Consider the following 24,746-nt stretch of genomic DNA (forward strand, 5'->3'; position numbering starts at 1 on the left):
ATTATGATTGAGTACAATTGGAGCAACTGAGGGTCAAGGGCCTTGCTCAGAGACCCAACAGTGGCAGCTTGGCAGTGGTGGGGCTTGAACCAGCAACCTTCCAATTACAAGTCAAGTACCTTATATATATGGTATAAATCGTACAGAGGAAGAATTATCTATGTGTTGGAAAAAAAATAAAATAAAAAAAAATAAAAATAAAAAAAAAATACATATATATATATATATATATATATATATATATAGTGTGTGTGTGCATGTCCTCATGTGCGCTTATGTGAGTTAATCATGGCAGGAATATCATGTAGAGAAAATCTCAGACTGCACTGCAATCTATAAAATGAAAAGACAAAAGGTTTCTTGCAAAATTATGAGTGATACAAATGTATATTCTTCGATGTGTTTATTATATGTAATTTAAGAAGAGGTATCAGTGTATGTTGTAATGAACTGCTGCATGTTGTAATTGTGATATAACAATGTAGCGGAAAAATTATATTGTTAAACAACAGGCATGTGATTTTTGATGAATTCTGAACATTTGTTATATTATGTGAATAAGAAGACTTACCAGGAATAGATGAGGTAGATGAAAGTCACTATACACAATATTTCACAAAACACCTACTTTTATAGTATCTTACTACCAGCATTGCAACTAACTAATAATGTAGATCTACAGTACATATTAATGTTTTATTATGTTTTATTCCCACAGCATGTTAACTTTTCTCTGCCTCAAGATGACTTTGTAACAACAGTCAGTCTGTGAAAATAAATGAAATCCCTTCTGCTCATTTTCATTTCAGAGGAATTTAAAGAGAGACAGATAGAGGAATAGAGAATTAGGCAACTGTTGTAGGTTCATCACATTATTGTTTGAAGTCTTCACTCTGCATAAATGACTAATATTTAATTGTTTAATCTGATTACATATTATGACTTCTTAATTATTAATTTGCATCAAACTAAAAAAAGAATTTCCAACAGAATTCATTAATTCAATAGTTTATGCAAAACCCAGAAGAGAGTTTTTTTTAAATGTAATGAAATGTGACAAAACATCTATAGAAACATTATACTCAAAAGCAAAATAAGTTGAATTTTCAATTAAAACTTAAGAAAATTCACACTACTTAACGGCAATCTTGTGAAGTAAGCACTGCTACACAGAAGACGTAAAGTAGAAGGTGGACTGCAGTCAGGACCACCACAGTCACCTCAGTGATGTGACTTCATTTACTCCAAAGCCGTTATCAGGCCTGAGTCGTTCTAATCTTCACCTATGCGAAGACACTCGAGATGAAATTCTCGTGTATCTGATCCATCACCTCCAAGGTGTCTCTTATCACAGCATGTTGCAAGAGTAGTATGTGTGATATCTGATCCCAGTTATACACCACTCATTGTCAGCAACCCTTATCTCACAATCCTCATTCGGTGCGTGGCCGTGTGATAGCTCCTAGATGATTGTGTTTCTGGATGATCTTCTCATGATGATCTTCTCATGATGAACTAGGTAGCAGTGGTGCTTTGAGAGTATGGTGTGCTTGTTGGAGGCCCTGAAGAACTTCCAAAACCTTTGACTCACATCTTTTCTTGATGGTCTGCTGTTAACAGAGAAAGATCATTATTATTTAGGGCAATATGACCCTCATCCAATGCAACTTAAATTGTAGGATTTAAGTGCTTCGCTAGTGATGCCACTCAGTAGGTTTTATGAAGCTAAAATATGGCCAAAACCTTTGTAAAGACCAGGCTGGTGCAGACAGACATCATCCTTGTTTAAATTATTAATGACAGAACGAAGTATTTTAATGTTAGCAATAAGTATAATTGCTGTGAAACATAATGGTGGAATTTTTTCACCATAAATATTTAAAATTGTACTCTGTAAGGCTGAATTCCTTTCTTCTTTAGTTTTGATTACTAGCACATCCTATTCTGTTAATGGTAGCTTAAACAGGTCTCCAGTTAGCTTGAAGAAGTCTGTCGCTAATGTTCAGAGTTTAAAACAGTGAAATCTGCAGTCTCCAGTACGCAGGGCTGTGCTCCAGTACACATGTGCTGTGTAATGACAATCTCCCAGTCTGTCACAGACCAAAACTGCACATTCTAAAAGTTGTTTGCTTGTGAGCTAAAAATCTGTAATCCTAGTACACTTCATTTGATTTGTTCACTTCATTTGATCTTCTTATCGGCCAGTTTTGTGGTCCAAAGCAGATTGCTCTAGCCTTACTGTTGACAGCGCCAACATTTTGGATGACAGAATCTGACTACTGCTGTGATGCATGTGGATAAAGGAGGATTTTATATTCCTACATTGTAGGAGTCTCTTTAGAGCAGCCTAATTGTAATCGAACTGGGATCGTACTTGAACGTAAATGATATTCTACAGTCTGTCATGGAATTTGGCCAAGATTTTAATGGCATCGTCTCATACAGCATGGCACTCAAAGTGATATTCGTAAAGTTTGTAGCAATCTTAAGCTGTACTTTGTAGTTCAGTATGTAAAGTGTTCGGTATGTAAAGTGTATGTAACAAGCTCCCTCCAGATCACAGACCCATTAAAGGCTGTCACAGACGAGGTGCTCCAACAGGAGCTGGTTATATTTAGTCCCATAGCCAGCGCGCTGCTAATGAAGAAAGAGGCGGAGTCGGTAGTGTGCGGGGGCCGTGAGCCCGCGAGCCTGGGCAGCCACGACCGGGGAGACGCCACTTTCCTTTCATCTGCCAGCGCTTAGCCCATCCGTCGATCTCCTCAAAGGACACGGGAACAGAGAGAAGCAGGCAAGCAGTAGGCCCAGGAAGCGCTACCAGACAGTCCCCACTGCCAGGGCAGCGTTCCAAAAGTTAGTGTGGTTCACTGGATCCTCTTTTCTGGGCAGTGCTCATTGTTCTGGGGCAGCACTCGCATCTGGTCTGTTCATATCAGTTACAGTGAAGCCCTCCATACTGTATATAGACGGATGTAATTCATTCCTTCAGTTGACTGCGAAGAATAAAGGACTCAGCTTTGATAATAAATGTGCACATCATGCATGTCCATTATATTGATGGGGAAGTTCTCACCCTTGGTGGCATATGGTACTTATTTTCAACTGATCCTGTACGAGTCATTGATTAAGTTATTATGAAGAAGATGACACAATAATACAATCATATAATAATATCTCACTTGGTCTCTTTTTTAATTTCATGATGTTTAACAATACATATGTATATGAAGTACAGTTCATTGAGTGAAAGTGAGAGACTGTGCTATACTGCCTAAGGCAAGAGGAATGCATAACATGTTCCCATAGCTTTAAATACACTGCCCCTGTGCTGTCAGTTTGACTTGTATCGTTCCTGTTTTTGCGGTATAGAGAAGAGGCCTGCAGTCCATGCTTCCTGTTCACCTGTGTAGAGTTCCTGTCCACACTGCACCGATATTCAGTGCTGTCATCAGTCTTAAAAAGACTAGCTGTGTTGCTTGCGTTTCAGTTTGGTGTTGGGCTTTTCTTTTATGGAATTATGGGTATAGGCGAAAGGGCCACTGCTATTAGATGAACGCCTGCTCAGACCAATTAAATCAACTTTATTCTACTGCCCTGAAGCATATTCACCAGCAAAATCCTCAAAGAAGATGTTGTAGTGTTATAAGGTATGTTAATGTATCCATTTGACATACAGTGACCTCAGCTATCCCCACGACTGCATTATTAAGCACCCCGAGTTTGATTTATAATGTAATCTAAGTTGCTATAATAAGTCATGGACAAATTTGTCTATGCTTCATAATACCCCCAACCCCCCTGCTCAGAGATTCTGCAAGAGTGGAGTCTAATCATTCCTTTCCTGTCCCAGGCACCTGAGTGCTTTATGAGTCCTGCTGGGTTCCAGATATCTCCTCATCAGGAGTGACCGTCAGGGGTGCTTTTTGCTAATGGACACCCCTCATCTCTAAACGGACAGAGGGAGAGGGCCCAGTGAATGAACAATAGGGCTAGGATTGGACTCCGAACAGACGGCGACGAAAATGGGGACATTAATGTCGGACAGGACAGATTCATGGTGATCTTTGGCCCCGTTTGCTTTTCGTCTTTTCATCTTTACATGGGGCCGAGCGTGCAGCGCTCTGGGGTGACCGAGCTCAGCCACCGATTGGAGCATGATACCCACAGAAAGGAGCCCAGGGACAATCACGACCTCTGTCCTGCCTGTCCTCACGTCTTTTATCTCTGAAACACACTCACCACCCACCATCACGGTTTACGTCTGTCCTCCACTGATTATCAGGCATGTTCAGAGCACTGCCTCTGACAGTACTGATAACCTTAGTGATATAAAAGACTGTTACACTGTCTTTGTTATAGTGGTATTATTATACAGCATGCCAGGTAAGATTAAAATGTTATAGACATGTAAGAAGTACAATGTTTTCTATATTAGTAAGCACTGAATTATGGATTGGTTATAATACTGGGATGTTAGTTGGAGAGTGCAAGTTTATTTCCTCCTCTCTTCTCCTCTCCTCTCCTCTACTCTCCTCTCCTTGTTAGACATGTAGACTCATATTCATTAGTGGACTCATACCAATTAAAGCAGCAGATGGGAGGTTATAAGGGAGTTAAATTAATTAGAGAGGAATGAGCAGGATGGAGTAAGGCCTGAAGAATGACAGATGTCTTCATGCCCCATCTCTCTCTCTCTCTCTCTCTCTCTCTCTCTCTCTCACTCACTCTCCAGGTTCAGAGTTCCTCTGCAATACGCACATTATCCCGGTGAAGAACGAGGAGGGTGTGGTGATGATGTTCATCCTCAACTTTGACTACGTGCTAGACGAAGGCAGCAGCGATTCGCTGGAGAGACTCAACCTCACCCCTCCTGCCCAATCAGAATACAGTGAGTCCAGCTCCCAGCACTCATTCAGGCCATTTTTCACACCTCTACCAAGCTGTTTTTCACACTCTCATTTAAGCCCTTAAGCAATGGGATCGAGGTGGATTTAAATGGATTTCTAGGCATTCTGAAGTCCAGGGAAGCAGGTCTGTCCTGACCCCTCAGAATCAAACGACATGGTTTATAACATATTGAAACGGTGCAGTGAATGTGAGCATTGCCTCAGCCTCAGCAAGGGTGCCTAAGATCCGAGGCGTAGATCATTAAAGACAACTTTATCACAGCAAAAGCCGTCCTTCTTTTGGATGGCTGTTCCCAGGGCTAATAGGCTTAGCAGACACTCTCACACTGACGCCGCATTCTGCTGTAAATTTTTACTCAGACATCGCCGGTCTCGATTAACATGTCATCCATTAATCTGCAGGAGAAGGCTTTAGTCCTTGTGATGTAGGTGTGTTCCCAGGTGAGGCCCCCGTGTCCGAATCGCCTGAATCGTGTTAACGCGGCTGTCACGTTGCGAGCAAGCCGGACGCTCCCTCGGGCGGGGACCCGAGGATCACCGAGCCTGGGCCCTCAGCCAGGGGTCAAAACCAGAGCGCGCTAATTAGACAGGAGGCTCTCCAAGCCCAGAGACCGTGCAGGGAGTGGGACAAAGCTGGCAGCCTCTTTTCCTCACTCATCGCACGAGCGATGGTGGAATTGGCTTCAGTGCTAATAAAAGATTACACACGCTCATCTGCACTTTGGTGGGGGAGACCATGCCAGAGAACAAGATTAACTCTAACGATGTGTTCTTATGGTGTTCTTTTTGTTCTCTTGGAGGTTTCCCATGTCACCTTGGCTGACTTTTCTAGCACGCTGAGTAGGGAAATGTAATTAAAGCCATGCCATAGCAAAAACCCACAGCCCAACAGAACTGTTGTTATATATGATAAGAGCTGTCGCTGAAGATGATGAATATGTTGGTGTATTGTGTGTATGTTTATTGCACAGTGCCTGCAATAATGTACCCAATGTGTGTACACTGCTATACCCCATTACTTCTGGAATTCCACTCTCAACATATCATGTTCTTTTGGGTAACAGTTATTTTTAGGTCAGACTGCACACGCATGTGTGTGTGTGTGTGTGTGTGTGTGTGAGAGAGAGAGAGAGAGAGAGAGAGAGAGAGAGAGAGAGAGAGAGAGAGAGAGAGAGAGAGCTCTGGACAGCTGGGCAGAATCACAATCGGCTTCTTCAGCCTCCGTGCTCCTAGGTCTTTTTTTCCGTGTGCATGTCAACAAGGTGTCATGACAGAGGCCTGTTTGATGCTGCTAACACACAGAAGCAGCTTGCACTGAGCACACCATACCTATCCCCTTCACTATGTGCGTGTAAGTGTCTGTGCACATGGACACACGTTTCTATGTGCGTGCGTTTCTGTATGAATCCTTGTGAAAATGTCATGCACGGGCCTTGTACACCTGTTCACGTCAACACATACACAGGCGTGTGTATGCGCATGTGCTGATCTATCTAGATCACGACAGCCTTAATCAAAGCTAGCTCCTCACTTCCACGGCTGAAATCTCCTCCGAGACAACACAGGCGAGAGAGATAAGATACACCAATGGCATGCAGCATGACAGGTCATTACAGCCCTGAATACACACACATATCTGCCTCATTTAACACCCACTAACCGTATACACTGAGAGGATATCCATATGGGCAAATTCTGGCTCAGTGAAAAGTCACTTAGACATTGATAAGAAAGTAATTATTTATATAGATTTTGTGGTATCATAGCAACAAACAGAAGAGTGTGAATAATGTAGAGTAATGCCTCAGGCCCCTGGCTGAAATAATGACTGTAGGCACAGAAATTCAATTACCAGGGATACAAACGTCACTAAGAAGTTCATTTATGTGTGACTCTATATCGTAGGGATTCTAACTCAAGTATATATGCTACCGTATGTGTGTACTGCTTTACTAATAGTGCATATGGGTTTGTTTGGGTTTTTTTTTTTTATTAATAAGGCATTTTAAAATCATAATGAGTATGTTTACAGTCTTCCTGCTATGACGAATTTAGGAGGGGGTTTTTTTCTTCTTCAAACTATGGCAGTTGTCCACTTTTCCTGGTAATTTATGCACATGGGATGTGAGTGTTCTGCAATAGAATGCTTTGTACTCTGACCACACCAACTCACTGATTCTTGGAACAAATGCTCAGGTTTTTAATGCATTGCTAAATATGGTGGTTATTTTTTTAAGGGCCAATGTTAGAGTAAGGTCTGTATTATGGTGAGGGTTCTTGATCTGGGTCAGAGTTAGTTTACGTATTACTCTGGGTTATAATTTGATTTGTGATTAGGGGTAAGGCACATGGTAAAGAATACATAATGTGAAACTCATCATAAAAGTGGCGTTCGTGTTGCACACTTGGCTTGAACCAGCGGGCAGGTTTAACGCTACACCTGCGATGGCGCGAGGCAGAACCGCCCTCCTCGTCCGCAGGCTAGACCGCCCCGGCACTCCCAGCGCCAGCAGGGTCCTATTCACCGGCTGCCTTTCTCCCCAACTTTCCTCGTGTTCAGCCTGCTGAGTGAGGGATCGTATTTATTTCAGGGTTTGTATTGCATTAGAGTGCATTGCACTTGGCATTAACAGTAAATGGGGGCCATAAAGAAGCGTCTCGGTGCCAGGCCCGATTGAGGGTGACGGACGCGGGAAGAGAAGCGAGGCAGCCATGATGGTTTAATATCCCATAATACATTATTAACCTCCTATGCTCCGTTCTGCTTGCCCTCTGTCAACATCACTCAGACTCAGACAGAGCAGTATTAGGCTTTGTAGCATGCAAGGGATGGTTGTCCGAGTTTTAGAAGACTCTGAGATGTGCATGTCGTATATTAGGATAATGTTACCACATTTAAGGTCTCTATTCAAACAGCTTAGACCCTATACTGGACTGCGGTTTGTCAGTTAATTATTTGACAATGTAATAAATCTCCATCCTGACACACACCACGCAGACCAAGTTTGTGTAAGCTATCTGTCTCCTTTAAGGGTTTGAAGAGCAGCTGACTGTTTATTAAGTGTGCAACATAAATCTCTCCTCGCAAATCCCCACATTCCCAGAAAACCCTGGCACAGTGCCTATGGAGGGGACTTGAGTGTGTGTGTGTGTGTGTGTGTGTGTGTGTGTGTGTGTGTGTGTGTGTGTGTGCGTGTGTGTGTGTGTGTGTGTGTGTGTGTGTGTGTGTGTGTGTGTGTGTGTGTACGTGTATGTGTGCGTGTGCGCGCGTGTGTGTGTGTGTGTGTGTGTGTGTGAGAGAGAGAGAGAGAGATATGTGAGATAGAGAGGGAGACAGGCTCTATGGGAGGGAGCCATGGGATCAAGTCTAGTGTGTGCTGAAACATCAGCACATGTGGCTACGCAGTGGCGGGGAATGCTAGTGACATGGCATGAAGAGCTTGATGAGTGAAGGTTTTCTTGTACTGCCCTGTGCTTTGCTTCCTGTCACTGCAGCACAGTATCTCCTGACTGGCCTTCTGATGAGATTTTCCACCCAGCCTGTGCTCCAGTAAGAGCTTCTCACAACCACCAGTCCAAAGACATTTGCTCATTTGCTGACAGTCTCTAATTGAATTCGTCTGGGCTTGGACAGCAGGTTATTTAATAGATGTCTCTCCTTTGAATACTACTTAGCTTAAAAATAGACATATTTAGAACAACTCAAGAATACATGTGAGAACAACAGGCTGAAGTGCACACAGGGAGGAAGCGGGTTTTACCCTCTTCGTCATCACGGTGATAAAGCCTCACAGTTGCTCAGCCTGTCAAACTGATGAGTTCTTTGGAACAGCTTAGTTTTGTATTTTAAAAAACCGAAGGCCTACTGAAGATTTCCTCGGTGCCTTAGTCAATATCTTTCTCTGATATAAACAAATTGTTGAATGCAGAGATATTCAAAGCAGCACCACATAAGGAACATTCAGTACCACAGGAGCTGGTGTTTTTCTTTGATCACGTCCTGATTAGCAAAACCCATGTAAAAAGGCTTCTAATTAAAACTAGCTGGAAACAGCATCAGTAGTGAAGGACAAATCAGAACCAAAGGCCATAATTGCATAATTCAACGCTAAGGAAGTTGTCTTGGACCATAGTTCTCTTACATTGCATCTCTGAAGCCCTTTGATGCCCAGTTTGCACCTACCAATTCAGTTGTCTAGTCTTTTCATTGCCATGACAATAGATATGCTTCATTTATCTGTAATATTCAACTGAATATGCCCAGTGAAGGATTTTTACCCTTTGAAACCCCTTTGAGGTGACTCAAGAGTAATCAAATTGATTTGTTTTTTTCTCTGCTGAGATATATCTGGAAATATAAGCCCTCTCTCCTGTAGCTAAATAGTCCAGTCTTTCTTTGTGACTTTATTTCAGGAAAGAAAGAATGAGAATGCCCCCTCTGTTTCAAGAAATATGATTCATTTTCCTGTTAAATATTCTCTACATTTTTCTGTTGTCTTGCTGTTAACTCTTGCTCTCTTTGACGTTCTGAGAGACACTGCTCAGAAATGGCCAGAAATGCTTTTTATGCTGTTGCTGCGACCACTTGTTTTTCTAGCCTAAAAGCCTTTTTTATGAAGAAAGGTGTTCCAGGCTATAGCCAAGGATGTTTCTTCATTGTTCCCCGCCTTCATATGAAAAACCTGCTTTGGTTAAAATCCATCTCCGTTTCTTTTAAGATAACTGCAAGCAGTGCACACAAAACTTGCAAGCTACCCCCTTCCTTGAAACCGCCGACATTTCTTCGGTCTTGTCTCCTCTAGAAAAAGGGCGATTCTTCAGGTTCCGTCTGCCTTCACTCAACCTGCTGGGTTCCAGCAAGCAGTCCCTCCCCCAGGAGGACCCAGACACGGTGATGGTGGGCTCGCCGAGGCACAGCGACGACTCCATGGCCCTGAGGGACTTCAGCTCTCCCGCCAAGGGCAGCTGCAGCCCGGCAGACGCCAACGACACGCGTGCCCTGATCCGCTGTAGTCCCCACTCCTCCCCCGCCAGCGTGTCGGGGCCCCTCAACCACTCGTCCCCGAAGCCGGCGTGGGAGCACCGCAGTGCGTCCCAGGCCCAGTTCACAACCTGCCTCGCTCAGTCCATCTCCAGAGACAGCGTGTACAGCAGGAGACGAGCCTCGTCCGTCCACGACATCGAAGGCCTCAGCGCCAACTCCAAACGCCTGTTCAGGGATAGACACTCCAGCGAAGGCAAGTGAGCCCTTAGGAACACGTATCTGCTTCACTACTGACGAGTGTGAACACCAGTTACGGTGTGGCAGAGACTGAGAAAGTCCGGACTGGGCTGTTAGCATGGCCTAGGGACAACTTTAATACAACTTTAAATGTATTCAGTTTCATTCTAAAGCTTGGGTTTCTTTAGTCCATATAGTACAGACAGATAGCTTTGTTGTATAATTCCTTAGATTTAGTTCAGGCCTCGCCCTGTAAGGTTAAGTGTCCTTGTTGTTTTACTTATCTATTGATATCTTACTGCTCACCTTTCCTGCATTTCAGACCATGGCCGCAGTCAAAAAGGTAACAGTGTTATGATAGAATGTGTTTTTGTCTTGGATTGCTTGCTGCATGTGTTTAAAAATGGACACTTTGACAAGTAATTTCTCCAAGCAAAATAACTTCAATTAACCTCAGTGGAAAAAGGCTCAATCTTAAATCTCGCCATCCCCCAGTGCCATATAAGAAGATTTAAAATCACTAGATTGGCTGAAGAGAAGGGAATCACAGTATTTCCCATGATGTTCAATTCCAGTGGAAAAATCAAGTTTTCCTTATTTTGTTATATTTCATACATTTCAAATGGATTTAACTCTTTTTTTGCCTCAGCGGTATCCACACTCTACTCCACAATGACATAAAGATTGGTCAGTGGAATGTTTTGTAAATGTATTATAAATGAAAGAAATATTGCATTTATATATCATTTATTACAATTCATTTAAGTATTAATGTAATGAATTAACCTTTGCTATGACACTAGTAATTAAGCTCTGTGCATCCTGCTTCTGTCAGTGTTCTTTGAAATGTTTCTACTTTATTGGAGTCCAACTGTAATTGAATTAATTGGGCATGACTAGGAAAGGCACACATCTGTCTTATGATTGATGGTGTATGTCAGAGTGAAAACTAAGCCATGTAGTTAAGAGAATTGTCCATAGACCTGTGAGACAAGATTGTGTCAAGGCCAAGATCTAGGGAAGGACACAATTTATTTCCATATGCACTGTAGAGCTGTAGAAAGTTTTAAAAAAGTCCCCTCTCCGCTTATCAAAACACTGGCCTCTTTGTTCTTTCATTATTTGGTATACTGTGGGTGTAAATTGCCCACACAGCACATAAAACTGACTAGGAGTGCCTGGGTTTTGGCTGAGGACACACTGTCCCAGCAGGTGTGTACGGGGATGGTGGAGGACAAGCCTTGGTGTGTGCTTATGGTTTAACATGAACAACAAGAACTCTGGTTTGCCCCAAGCTGTGATTGGCTGGAAGAGAAGCATCCCGTTGCATGAGACTAATAGCCTGCAGTCTGACAGCAAATCGATGCTACACATGAACGCTCTGCATGTGCTTCTCACAAATCCATCCCTCTTCAAGAATCACATTCCCCACACATATTTTCCCCAGTTCAACGGTGCTTTATTACTCAGAGCAGATGCTTTTTGACAAAGTCATGCGTATCACTAAAGCATGAAAGAAATGCATGCATGTAATTGATAGTTTGTTTCTTGGTATATGCACCTTGTCAATCTTCTACACCCATTTAATTCACATGATGTCATGCTGCTGTTTATTACAGCTTGTTCTTGAGCAAATTTAATTTTCATCCAGGACCATTAATTAGACACAGAATAGCTTGCATGGGAAAAATATCAGTCTCGTTGCCTGTTATGAGCGTCTCTGACTGAACTGGTTTCTTCATCTTTTATCTCCTTCAGGTCCTTTTGACCATCTGAAATCCAGCTTGCTGGGCTCCACCTCAGACTCCAATCTGAACAAGTACAGCACCATTAATAAGATCCCTCTCCTCGCACTCAACTTCTCCGAGACCAACAACGACAAAAAAGCGCCTTCGTCTCCCGCCTCTGAAAAGACCATCATTGCTCCGAAGGTTAAAGACCGCACGCACAACGTCACTGAAAAGGTCACACAGGTGAGTTTTATGATGTTGTCGGTGTCATGGTTTCACCCCTTCAGCATCGCTGTTCCCATGGAAACAGCACCATGTGTTTTTGTTGTGGTTTTGTTTGTGGTCTATTCCCTGTGTTCTGTTTTGTATTCCCAGGCTCTTATTGTGTTCACCTGTGTCTTTCTTCTCCCTTGTTAGTGCATTTAATCTGTGCAACCCTGCCTAGTTTGTTGGGTAGTGTTTGCCTGTATGTACATTTTGTCTTGCCTCCACTAGAAAGCAGTCCTAGTTTCTGTGTTGTTGCAAGTCCCCAGAGCTTAGGTTTTATCTGAATTCATCTGACCTTTATGTGTCTGTCTGCCAGGGTGGTAGAGTGTTACTCAGATGTGGGCAAAGTTCCAAATAAACAACCCTCACCTGTGAATTTGTGTCCAGACTCGTCTCTCTCTGTAACAGGATAGCACAGCTGTTGTACTTTTTGAGCTTCAGTCAGTTTTCTGCATGAAGATGGACAAAGGTGTCAACACTAGGTCAATGCCACTGCGTGTCAGTCACTCTGATATTACTGAAATGCTGCATGTGTTAAGTTCTGCATGATTTTATTACCCAATCAAAGGCCTCCTGAATCAGAAAAAAATACTTGCATAATTTTTTGTGCATTTGTATGAAATGTACAATTTCACCTTTATACAATTACAAAGTAAACATAAATAACACATAACATGCATAGATAACAGAAATATGTACACAAATGAGAATGAAGCTTAACTGTACAGACATTAAGGGTGGGAGGGTGTTTAAGTAAGCATAATTAATTCCTACGAGCTCATGTGCCATACTATTTTTCATACGGGAGTATCCAGCCTCTTTCCTCTATTATCCAACATCTATCTCTAACTGCTTCCCTACCCAGCACTGTTATGCATCAAAAGACCATCCAAGCATGAAGATGGATTTCCTACTGCTGTGTAGAAATATATGTCCCAATATTGGCAAAACAGAATTCAATAGTGCTGTGGTGGCCTCAGAGTGTCAGACAGTGTGAATTAACCCTCCCTCCTCCCGTTCTTTTGCCTCGGCGTTGCCTTGGAGATTAGATTTGAGAACTCACCCTGGCAAAGGATTCTCTCTGAGGACAGATAAGTGTCCTGCAGTGAAAGTCAGTCACTGGGGCCTCTCTTGTGTGTACCTCTCTTTTAGACGGCTGGAGAGGGAAATGAGAAACATTTAAGGCTCCGACAGCCCATCCAGTGAAGTGTTCGGCTCAGAGAAGCCTGGCTATTGTTCTTCGAGTCTCCTTGCTTGAGGAACCAGTCGTTTGGCTTGTCACCTCTGAGTGATTCTCGCATTACCGTACCTCGAGCACACGCATGTGTGAGAGGTTGATAAGAGGGGATAGGTCGATTCTTCAGGCCTTTCTCTGCTCGGGTGGAAAAAGTGCTGAGGAAGCAACACCAAACATTCGGTCATAATGGCTAATAAAGTATTAATCAGAGACAAAGTCCTCATTTGTGGATATCTGGATACTTGGTTGTCTGCTTCAGTATCTGGGGGGTTTTTTTTTTAATGCCTTCCAATTTGATCCCTAGACAGCTGGGTTGTTTTTTTATTTTTTGTTCATTTGGGTTTGTTTGTTTTTTTGCTGACCTTATTTAATATCAAATGAGAATGGGGAAAAATTGGATTTGCTGGATTTGCTGGAGGCAACTTGACATTGCTGCATGTCTTTCAAAAAAAAAAACATATAGCTTCCCATTTCAGCCTTATTTAGTAGTGATACATTTCAGGATTCTATTGTTGCAGTCATCTTAGTTATGTGGAGGGCATTGTCAGCCTTCGTTTTGTAAATCATCATCACATATCTGTGCTCTCAGCCCAAAGTGAAGATTCTGCAGAATAAAACTAACCATTAAGTCCAACCTGACCAAGCAAGTTTTCTCCTCATAAATTCTCTATGACCACATAAATCAAATCGCAGTCTCAATCGCTGAACTCTGAAGCTTTCTGGCTGCTGGTTTGGCTTATTAATTCTATGATAAACAAGTCATTATTGTGTATACAGTGAGACACAAGCACAAAAAGTAAGTAATTACTTTAACTCAAGGGCAGACTTCGTATTTCTTTTTGTGGAGAAGCGGAGAAACACATCTGCGCATACAGAGTTACGCCTCCCAACGATTTTTGGTCCAATTTGTAAAATCCTTTCTGCTGCTTTGCCCTTGAGTGGGGGTCTTAAACCCAGAACATTCCAGCAGTGTGACTGAGACTCTGAAGCCTCATCTCATAAACATTCAGCACAACGTTAATGTTTAGTGAAAGGAGTGATAGCAGAGCCTGAGAATATTTCTGTTTCGTTTTTCGGAATCCTTTCAATTTCATAAAAATGAAATTCAGAAGATTGATTGTTATTATTATTAATACTATTGTTGTTGTTGTCGATATTATTGTTAAGGATACTTAACACCACATCTGGTAAATTGTTTCACTTTTATAATTTAACACTTTTTATAATTTTGTAATTTAACACACAATACCACAGATCTGATAGTTCACGTTCATTATCAGGGCTTATTGTGTGATAATATAGTAACCTTTCCTGCCCCATCCTCCATCCTGTCTCCGGCCAGGTACTGTCACTGGGTGCAGACGTGTTACCGGAGTACAAGCTCCAGGCTCCGCGCATGGACAAGTTCACCATCCTCCACTACAGCCCTTTCAAGGCCGTGTGGGACTGGCTCATCCTACTGCTGGTCATCTACACGGCCATCTTCACACCCTACTCTGCCGCCTTCCTGCTCAACGACCGTGAGGAGCAGAAACGGAGGCTGTGCGGCTACTCCTGCAGCCCGCTCAACGTCGTCGACCTGATGGTGGACATCATGTTCATCATCGACATCCTCATCAACTTCCGCACCACGTACGTCAACTGCAACGAGGAAGTGGTGAGCCATCCCGGGAAGATCGCCGTACACTACTTCAAGGGCTGGTTCCTCATAGACATGGTGGCGGCTATCCCATTCGACCTGCTCATCTTTGGCTCGGGCTCGGATGAAGTGAGTTAACAGTGAAATGGGATATATCATCTCACCTGCCCCTGGATGCAGTGTTTCATTTAAATATTTATTCATGTCTATATATATTCATTTGTATCTCTATGTGAAGTCCTGTGTATGCCACTGGAATCAAAGTTTGCTTTTTTTAGTATTTACTACGCAGACTTTCTGCCACGGGTTGCTTCTTAAACACTGAATAAGTCTGACATGGTCACAGAGAGAGTTTACGGTATCAGAACAGTATTTTATCTGCACCTTTTTTTTTCAAAAGGTATGCAATTCTGAATCCATTTATTTGGATTAATGGCTTACCGTCAGAGATCAATGATGCATTTAGATGGGGAGAGAGAGGCCCAGATTGTGTTTGTGCAGTGGCTTACAATTTGCTGCTAGGCTGGCTAGCATGACGGCTTATCCGCCAGTTTGAATGTTTGGGAATGTTGCAGCAGTGGGAGTGTCACACCAGATCCAAGCATCATACAGTCCAGCTTTAGGACCTGTATCATACACATAGATAAAACATGGCACTTTTGTCAGATCTTTAATGCGTGTTAATGCATGATTACATGCTGTCACTTATCTTTATTTAAGATGTGGAGAAGTCATCTGGTCTGATGTTAGTATAATTTCTGCTCTCATCATTTTGTTGAAGCACTTTTCATATTTGGAGCCCACACTGGTCTCGCTTCGATGTTTTTCTCATCCGTACAACCTCCAGCAGTGGAGACCTCCAGAAGCCCAATTAAAGAAGAAGAATTCCACTTCTGCAATTCCGAGAGGAGTAGTCTTGAAGCGACACATTCAGTTATCCGGACAAATGCCCACTTTTCTGTCTGTATGGCCAAACCCTGGCCCAGCGAAAAGGGTAATTGGAGGCTATTTGGATGGGTTTACTTTATTGAGTAGCTCAGAGCGAGGCACTGAAACTTATCTATCGGGGGGCTGTGTGAGGTAATGTATTCATGCCGCTGCCCTTTGAGAGCCAGCTAGGAGAACAATGACCCAGGTGCTAACGGGCAGGGCTGCGTGTTGTTGCTACCTACTAGCCTCATCCATCACATCTCCGCCAGCGGAGTGAATTCTCCGGACCAGGCCACGCTTCCCCGCTGTGTCCGCCCAAATGAACAAAGCCGGCTGAATGGCTGTAATTGGATTGAGGGAGTAAGTCGGGCCGCTAATACGCTCCATTGAGTTTTACTCGTTTATTGGACACGGCTGTAACTGTGATCATAATAGCCGGGATGGTTAAGCATATTGTAATCAACAGAAACAATTTTCACCAGTGGGTATAGTATTGGATAGTGTGGAGTTGTATCTCACTACATTGTTCAAATAGGTTCCAATGAAAAACCTAAAGTTTGCTGCATCAGAAAAGCCCATTCTTGATGGACTGGTTTGGATTTCCGTCTGCATTTGCAGTTGAACAGATGGGACTGAGGTGTGTGTGTGTGTGTGTGTGTGTGTGTGTGTGTGTGTGTGTGTGTGTGCATGCATATATGTGTGTGTATGTGTGTGTGTGGGCAGGGGGGGTGTCTGCAGTTGGATGACCCATGTTGTTGTGAAGGCTGTGGTCAGTGTGCAGTGTGGTTTGTATAGAATAGAGAATAGAGAATGTCATCAGGACACATCTCATTTTACAAGATGCACATGAAGTGACAGGATTCATTACAAATGTTTGCCTCACATCAGCCTTGGCCTGAACGTTAATTCTCTACTGCCTTTTATATATGTAAACTGCATTATCTAGCCTATTTCTGGGTCTGTAGAATTGGAATATTATGGAATATTATCCTGTCCTAAATTATTGTGCTTTTAAATATATAAACAGCCATCTTTTTGTGAGGCTGCGGATGCGAGTCTCATTGCATGTCCGTGGGACTAACGGTGCTCGAGTTGGAGCTTATTGCTGACTCCTTGTGTTTCCCTGTGAGTGGGAGCTACTAATGAGCTTGTAATGCCTTTCTCGTGACTTGTGTGGTGTCACCAGTCAGCTGGCGATCCCAGGCTCGAGCTGTGGATAAAAACACCTTCACACAGGGCTCCTTGCTAACACGCTGCCCACGCTAAAACATGGCCGAAACTCGGCAGACTCAGCCTTTCAGGCTCACTCTAAAAATATCCCCCGTGCTCCCTCGTGAAGCAGCCATGGTGTAATTGCCAGGTAAATAAACGAGCAGCTGTAAAATGTAGTGGGAGCCTTTTCCGATGAGACACAACAGCGTGTAAACTCCAAGGGACTCATTCACATGGGTTTACCGATCGAGAGAAAGACTTCTGTAAATGAGAATTTATGTCTTTTCTGCTTGCGTCTATACTAGTATTCACTGGTCATTGACCATGTTGCAGTGGAATATTGGCAAATCGAAGATGTTTGGAGTAGAGTGGACTCATTACCAGTGCTTCGCGCGTCCTGATTTTCTTTCAGTAGCCTGGGCGTTGCTAAATCCTGGTTAGATGGTGGTGGTCTGTAGTGGTAACACAGCACTGCATAATGGGCCATAATTAAACATCATTATCAGAGTGTTAATCAGTGCAGTAACTGCTCAAAGACATTACTGCAGAAATAGGCAGTAGCGATATCAGCACAATACAAATTAGTCCACAGCCTACCGTTCTAGAATGTCTGAGAGCGTTTGTAGGCTCTAATTTTTCACTGCTGCTATTAAATAGATTAAAAGTGCAAAGTTAGAAATGAGTTGCTCGTATTATTTGTAGTTTTGGAGAAAACTGCCTTATTTGTCATGAAACAGGATTTAGTGGGGCCATAAATTTGACACATAAGTTGATGAAAATAAGAGGCTTGGTCATTTTTCAACATGATGAAGTTCATTAAAAATCTGATTTCCTTTCTTCAATTTTTTATCATCAATATTTTTCTCATTAACTTGCCTTAGTTTTTGTCCACGTCACAACTCTGAACACTTCTGTCTTTAGACAACCACACTGATTGGCCTGTTGAAGACAGCCCGGCTTCTGCGATTGGTCCGCGTGGCACGGAAGCTGGACCGGTACTCTGAGTATGGTGCGGCGGTGCTCATGCTTCTCATGTGTATCTTCGCACTTATTGCTCATTGGCTGGCCTGCATCTGGTACGCCATTGGCAACGTGGAAAAGCCTTACCTGGAGCACAAGATCGGCTGGCTGGACAATCTTGGCGTGTCTATCGGGAAGCGATACAACTACAGTGACCCCAGTTCAGGACCATCCATTAAGGACAAATACGTCACGGCACTGTACTTCACCTTCAGCAGCCTGACAAGTGTAGGATTCGGCAACGTCTCACCAAACACCAACTCGGAGAAGATATTTTCCATCTGCGTAATGCTCATCGGATGTAAGTGGGCTTTTGAAGTTTACTCAAGCACATACTATTTGACTTCTGTTAAGAATTACTGTAGTATATCCACATTAATAAATCATCATAATTCACATCAAGGACAATATACAACAAGCAATTTGTGTAATTAGAACCAAAGAGCCTGCTAGCAAAATGGTCCTATGGTCCTACATGAAGGGCAACAGGTCTACAATTCTGAGATCCATATTAGCCTCTTAAACTACAGTCTTATTATTTTAAGATGTATTTTTAGCAACTACTGTGGATTATTCAAACAGAGAAATAAGACTCTGGACCCAGCGGCAGGTTCTCATGTAAGGGGTTAGCAGGATAATCTTATCAAGAAATTGTTAATTCCCTCCCAGGTATTCATGTATTTGCTTTTAGTAAAACATATTCTAGATGTCCAAGAATTACACAGCAGCTATTTCCCATCCATCCTGCGTAGCCCTGATGTATGCCAGCATCTTTGGGAATGTGTCGGCCATCATCCAGAGGCTGTACTCGGGCACGGCGCGCTACCACATGCAGATGCTCCGGGTGAAAGAATTCATCCGCTTCCACCAGATCCCCAATCCCCTGCGCCAGCGGCTGGAGGAGTACTTTCAGCACTCCTGGACCTACACCAATGGCATCGACATGAACATGGTGCGTGTGCATGCAGAATAACCACGCCTTCTCCTGCATAGTAAAATGGATTTGGTCATTTGTTTGAAATGAAATGTTTGTTGCTTTTGGCGGAAATGTAGGAATTTGTTAGAATCTCATTTTAGTTCTTTCTAGTTTTTGACAGGATTTTAGTTACTTGTTGAAGACTCTGCATGCTTACCATAGCTACTCTAAGACGTGAACAGTTCAAAAGAAATGTGTGAGCTTTTATGCTGTACTGAATGCAGCATCTGTCTCTGTCTGTCTTTTCTCCATGTGGAATGACCTTATCAACCTGGGACAAGCAGGAGGTATTTATGAAAACAGGATTCTTCAGTCTGTGTCAGTCTCATTCCCCTCCGCTGCTTGTTATAGCCCTTTACTTCAAAGAGTGCCTTTTCATCCGAGTTCACATACTGCCTTCAATGAGAATTCCATTTCAGCTCTGCAGTGTAGATGCTTCTTCTGTTCCGTTTCATCCAGATCATATTGTGTTACATTGAATTGCAGTGCATTACAAGGCACTTGAATCGAAGTAATGTCTGTATCCTTTCTAATGTCTGGATCCTTTCTAATGTTTCCCTATCTCCCCTTGTCTGTTCCCTTTAGGTTTTAAAGGGCTTCCCTGAGTGCTTGCAGGCCGATATATGCCTGCACCTGAACCAGAGCCTCCTGCAGGGCTGTAAGGCTTTCCGCGGGGCCACTAAGGGCTGCCTGCGTGCCCTGGCCATGCGCTTTAAGACCACCCACGCTCCCCCGGGAGACACGCTCGTGCACTGCGGAGACGTGCTCACTGCTCTCTACTTCCTTTCCCGAGGTTCCATCGAGATCCTGAAGGACGATGCTGTGGTGGCCATCCTGGGTGAGGGCACCAAGCTGTTTTTATGGACTTGGGAGTGGGTGCTATGGTAAAAAGGTTGCAATGAAAGATTTGGTCGGTGTTCTAGAACTGCTGTGATGCATGTAGAAAAACGGGTGTTGCTTTGTAATTTCTCATGATGACATTGGTATATTGTTATATCCCCCACCACTAGGTGGAGGTAACTGGAATTTTTTTCTTGAGAATGGTAAGTTTCTATTGGCAGCCTGATCTTATTATGCTGGTTCACTTATGAAAATGGCTACACACAAGTCAGTATTAATAAGACTTATTTTGTGTAGTGCAGTTTTAAAGAGCAAATCATCTTACCAACAGAAATCTATTGCTATATAACTGGCTAAGACTAGTTCTTTTTATGTTTGAATGAGAAGGGTACAGCTGGCAGAGTTAAAATGCACCCTTTGACAGATTCAGCCTTATGGGGCACATCAGCTACCTTAGCTAACGCTAGAAAACCAACATCCAACAGAACCGTTACTTATATTCTGATATTTCTATTCAAGTACTAATAGTGCTACAGGGGGCTACGGGCAAACTGTCTGAAATGTCGTTGCTGAATTAGAATGATGAAAAGCTGCTTTTAGCCTGTTAGCTGGAAAAGCTGCTTCATGTTGACACAGAGCTCCAGCAGGGTTGTGCTGCATTTAGCAGTTGTCCACGAGCGTCACAACATCAGACCCAAATTAATAACAGTAGCGTCAAGGTCACCATTACTTCAGAAATGCCACGGATACAGCACGGAGTAGTGAGAGCGCCTTTCACAACAACCGCTGTAATCCTGAATACATTTGTGTATTTCAGTGCGGACGAGAATCTTTTCATTTTGTCAGCGCCTTAATTAAATGAACCAGGCCTTGGAATTGCCGCTGGTAAACGGGCTTCTCTTTTTATTTCTGGTTGGACGGCATATTTATGATAACTAAGGCTTCATGGCATTTGAGTGCTGCTTACCATATGAAGGTGAAAGCATGCACTAAACATAGCACCATGCATTCACCGTGTACTACATGCATCAGAATGAATTCTGAGTCCTGATGTTTTATGTATCGGCTTGACATTTAAATAGAAGTAAAGCTCTGGGGCCCTGCTTTAAATGAATTTAGTCCCATGGATGTTTCTGTCTGAAGATGATGCTTACTAGTGTAAAGCCTGAAAAAAAGTTTGAAACAGTGCCCAATTATAACTTTAATGACAATTACCTGGAACTCGTTCAGTGGAGGGGTTTTCTCTGTGCTTTGACTTTTTTTCTGTCAAGAATTTTAAGCCCAAGAACTGATTATCTGAAGACGAGGGCCAGACATTTTTTGTTAAAGTCTCTTTTTGTTTCTTCAATGAGCAGAGCGAAAGAACCCAGCTGGGCTTTTTATAGCAAGGACTCGCGTGGTAAGGCAACAGAGTGAGGGAGCGAGAGCGACCGTGACAGGGACAGCGACGAATGGCGTGAGATTCAGTAGACGTATCGAGCTGTTTATTCCGTCCGTCCCAAAGCTCGGAAAAGGCGGCGCATGGATGCTGCGGGCAGCAATTAGCGGGCCTGTTCCGCTACAGTGTCGAGGCTGCGGTACGCGTCCCGCAGGCGTGCCAGGCCCCGCCACCTTTAAAACAGGGCTGTTTCTCCCCCGCTGAGCACACGCCTTGATCGACTGACATAACGGGGCCACGTACCGAGGCGCAGCTTGGTACAGAAACGGAAAGCAGATGCTACAAGCCTCGAACCACGCAGCTGGTACGAGCAGTTATAAATATAATCTTTCGAAGTATTAAAAAAAGAAACCCCTTACGAAGAAGCCTTGGCTCTGCCCAGAATATTGCGTAAATCCAGGTCTTGTGGCATTTCCGTTGTCAGCATCCATTCCTATTGTAAGGCCTTTAAAGTTGGACGCTGCTCCCAAAGGATTCGCAGGAACTCGTGCGACCTGACTTTACTCCTGCCTCCACGTCTGATCGGGTCTGTCTATCAAATATGGCTCTGAGGGCCTGACATTTCCCCGGCCCCTCCGAGGCACCCCCACGCGCTAAGACGCCCTTTTCCGCACACGGCCGTTTCTGAACGACAGCCAATTTCGTCCTCATGCGAGGCACCGTGCCGCCCGGCGCGAGGCGTCGCGTGGAGGATGCGGGGTGAAGCCATTCTGTGGCACGAGAATGAATTTAGCCGCATTATCAAAAGTGTTTCTATTCCTTTTGATGGGAGGACAGCAAAGCCTGTCAGGCGCGTGCGACGGTGCGCCTGTGGGCATCAAAGTGGGAGCATGCAGCAGGCGAGTCCGGGCTTAAATAGTGCATGAAAGGAGAGGATGGAGGTGGGAAGAGCTAACGAAATAACAGCGCGATGGCGCCGGCGCTCACAGAGCGATGAGGCTCACGTCGAACACTCCACGATAAGCGTCGTGCTGCAGCGCCTTTGGGGAAACGTCCGCCAGATCTGCCCTTATAATCCTCGCAGAGACAGAGCTCTAATAATCCGCCCACAAAGAGTTTGGCTGGGAACGACCCCCCCATAGCAGCACAGAAATGCACACAGAGAGAATGCACAACTATACTTATTCATTTTGTTGACAGTGATATTACGACTTCATCCATGATCATATTTGGGGGAGATAAGCCATCCCTAAAATCCTGGCTTACTCAGGTTTTAGCTGTCTTATGTGATTATCTGTGTCTTGTCACTGTCAGGAAAGAATGATATCTTCGGAGAGATGATCCACTTGTATGCGAAGCCTGGCAAGTCCAACGCCGACGTGCGCGCCCTGAGTTACTGTGACCTGCACACCATCAACCGAGAAGAGCTGCTGGAGGTGCTGGATATGTACCCAGAGTTCTCTGACCACTTTCTCACCAACCTGGAGCTCACCTTTAACCTGAGAGACCAGAGTGCCAAGGTAGGTCTTTACCAGAGCAGGGCGCCTGTTCCAGCCCTCGCTGAGATTTAAAACGAGGCCACTGGGTAGTGGCTGCTGTGCGCCTGCAGCAGTAGTAGTACTGGGCCTCTGAAGCATTTCTGGTTTTCAGAATGACTCTTGTATGCTAATATCATATCTCAACACAGACCAGTTACACACAAGCCAGCGATTCAGATGGAGAAGACAATAAGGGTAAGAGGAAGAACTCCCTAAAGCGCAAGACTTCCAAAGGTAATACGATTGCACAACCATTAGGCTGCAGCTTTGCATCTGTGCGTCTGGGTTTCATGGTGCATTACGCTTGCTCCAGCTTCACCGTGCATCATGTCTTTCTCTCTGCATTCTTTGTCTGCATGATACACAAATGAGGTTCCCTTTGTCGCTTCTGTGTCGGGGGATACATAATACACTCATCCACTCTCCCACCAAACATCTGTCTCGTCCATGCAATCACAGGCCATTTTATGAGTTACACTTGAGCTATAAGTGTGTATTACTATAACAAGCTACTGCAATGCACAATTGATCAGCTTCATCTATACTGCATTATCTAGGCTTTTCAGTTTTTGAACACAACACTGATAATATTTTGGAGGTAGACAACTGGTAACATTATGCATCTACCAGGTCAAAGTTAGGTTTAAGGATTGAGCTCAAACAAGTTACATCAGATTCAGTGTGGTTGTGGCTTTTGCTTACCAGTATCACAGCTGGATTGAGACCAACCATGATGAGCCAGGGGACGGGTAACACAAATTGTTCAAAACGCAGAGAGGCTGTACATTCGAATTGTACAACTGTAAAATGTTGGCTGGGGTAGGAGTGTACAAAAACAACGTCACCTTGGAGTGAACAACATCTTTAGTGACTCTGCCTATCTACAGCCCTATGCGTGTGTTAGGTAGCACTGTTATGTCCTCTGAGGGCTCCCATAGCACAGACGTGTACAGCACTGTGCCCATGCACGCAGCACACGGTGTTCCTCTCACCGGTACTGGCGATGTCCCACAGGGGGAAGCAGCAGAGACGTGGAGAACGAGAGCGGGAACGAGCGACGGGAATCGCGCCTCAGCTCAAAGAGAGGCTCTGAAGAGCACCGGACATCCAGGGAGGAGCAGCAGAGGAGTCTAGGTGCAGCAGTGATGGGATATCCGTATGTGGAGGGCTATGCTCCGGCCCCTGGCTGCCAACTGTCCGTGGGGGACCTGAAGAAAGAGCCGTGTTATGAGGGTAACGTCACGGCGACCGCTCTTGTGTGAATGATGGAAAGATATTTGACCTTTTAAATTGGGTTGACAGAATGACATGCAGTCTGTTAAGGTGACCACAAAATATGGATTCTAAGGATGATTTAAGCAATGAAGCCTCCATAAAGTGTGCATATTTTATCTTAAAATACGCTTTTGACTTGATTGAAGCTTCAAAATAAAAGATAAATGCTTTGCATTTGTTCCTAAAGAAGTTCTAAGATTTTGTAAGACTTGAGAAGTGATTGACAGGTTACACAACACTCCAACTGTAAGACTTAATGGTGATCAGACAGAGCTGTTAATTAATCTATGTTAAAGCTTTATAGTTTGGAGAGCTGGACAGAGAGATGAGGAAGAGAGAGAGCGAGAGAGCTGTGGAGGTCTCAGTGGAGCAGGTCTTTCAGGAGCTTTAGGCCACAGCACTGGCTTAGCATCCCCATCAAGATCCTGCAGCCTGGAAATAATGTCCCGCCACTCTCCCACTGCCCAGAAAGTTAATACCACACAGCCATCTGGGACCTGCACAGCCCTCCCAGCTCCACACAACTAAAGCAGAGTGTGCTCACGTTCAATGGGACCTGTCTTAGCTTTTCTTTTT

The 24,746-nt window shown here is 43.9% G+C and overlaps 1 protein-coding gene across 1 annotated transcript in view; it reads left to right on the plus strand.

Annotated features, from left to right (window-relative positions):
* The window catches only part of LOC113577541 (potassium voltage-gated channel subfamily H member 7), a 41,687-nt gene that overhangs the window by 11,495 nt on the left and 5,446 nt on the right, over positions 1 to 24,746 (plus strand). Inside the window, exons 3-13 of the mRNA XM_027010251.2 lie at positions 4,733 to 4,888; positions 9,710 to 10,144; positions 10,451 to 10,471; positions 11,887 to 12,101; positions 14,705 to 15,130; positions 18,065 to 18,464; positions 18,916 to 19,115; positions 19,725 to 19,977; positions 22,672 to 22,877; positions 23,045 to 23,129; positions 23,910 to 24,128. Coding sequence (XP_026866052.2) covers positions 4,733 to 4,888; positions 9,710 to 10,144; positions 10,451 to 10,471; positions 11,887 to 12,101; positions 14,705 to 15,130; positions 18,065 to 18,464; positions 18,916 to 19,115; positions 19,725 to 19,977; positions 22,672 to 22,877; positions 23,045 to 23,129; positions 23,910 to 24,128 — 2,616 coding nt within the window. The remainder of the gene's footprint in view (positions 1 to 4,732; positions 4,889 to 9,709; positions 10,145 to 10,450; positions 10,472 to 11,886; positions 12,102 to 14,704; positions 15,131 to 18,064; positions 18,465 to 18,915; positions 19,116 to 19,724; positions 19,978 to 22,671; positions 22,878 to 23,044; positions 23,130 to 23,909; positions 24,129 to 24,746) is intronic.

Source organism: Electrophorus electricus, chromosome 2, assembly GCF_013358815.1.
Source record: "Electrophorus electricus isolate fEleEle1 chromosome 2, fEleEle1.pri, whole genome shotgun sequence".
In the NCBI taxonomy this organism is placed as follows: Eukaryota; Metazoa; Chordata; class Actinopteri; order Gymnotiformes; family Gymnotidae; genus Electrophorus; species Electrophorus electricus.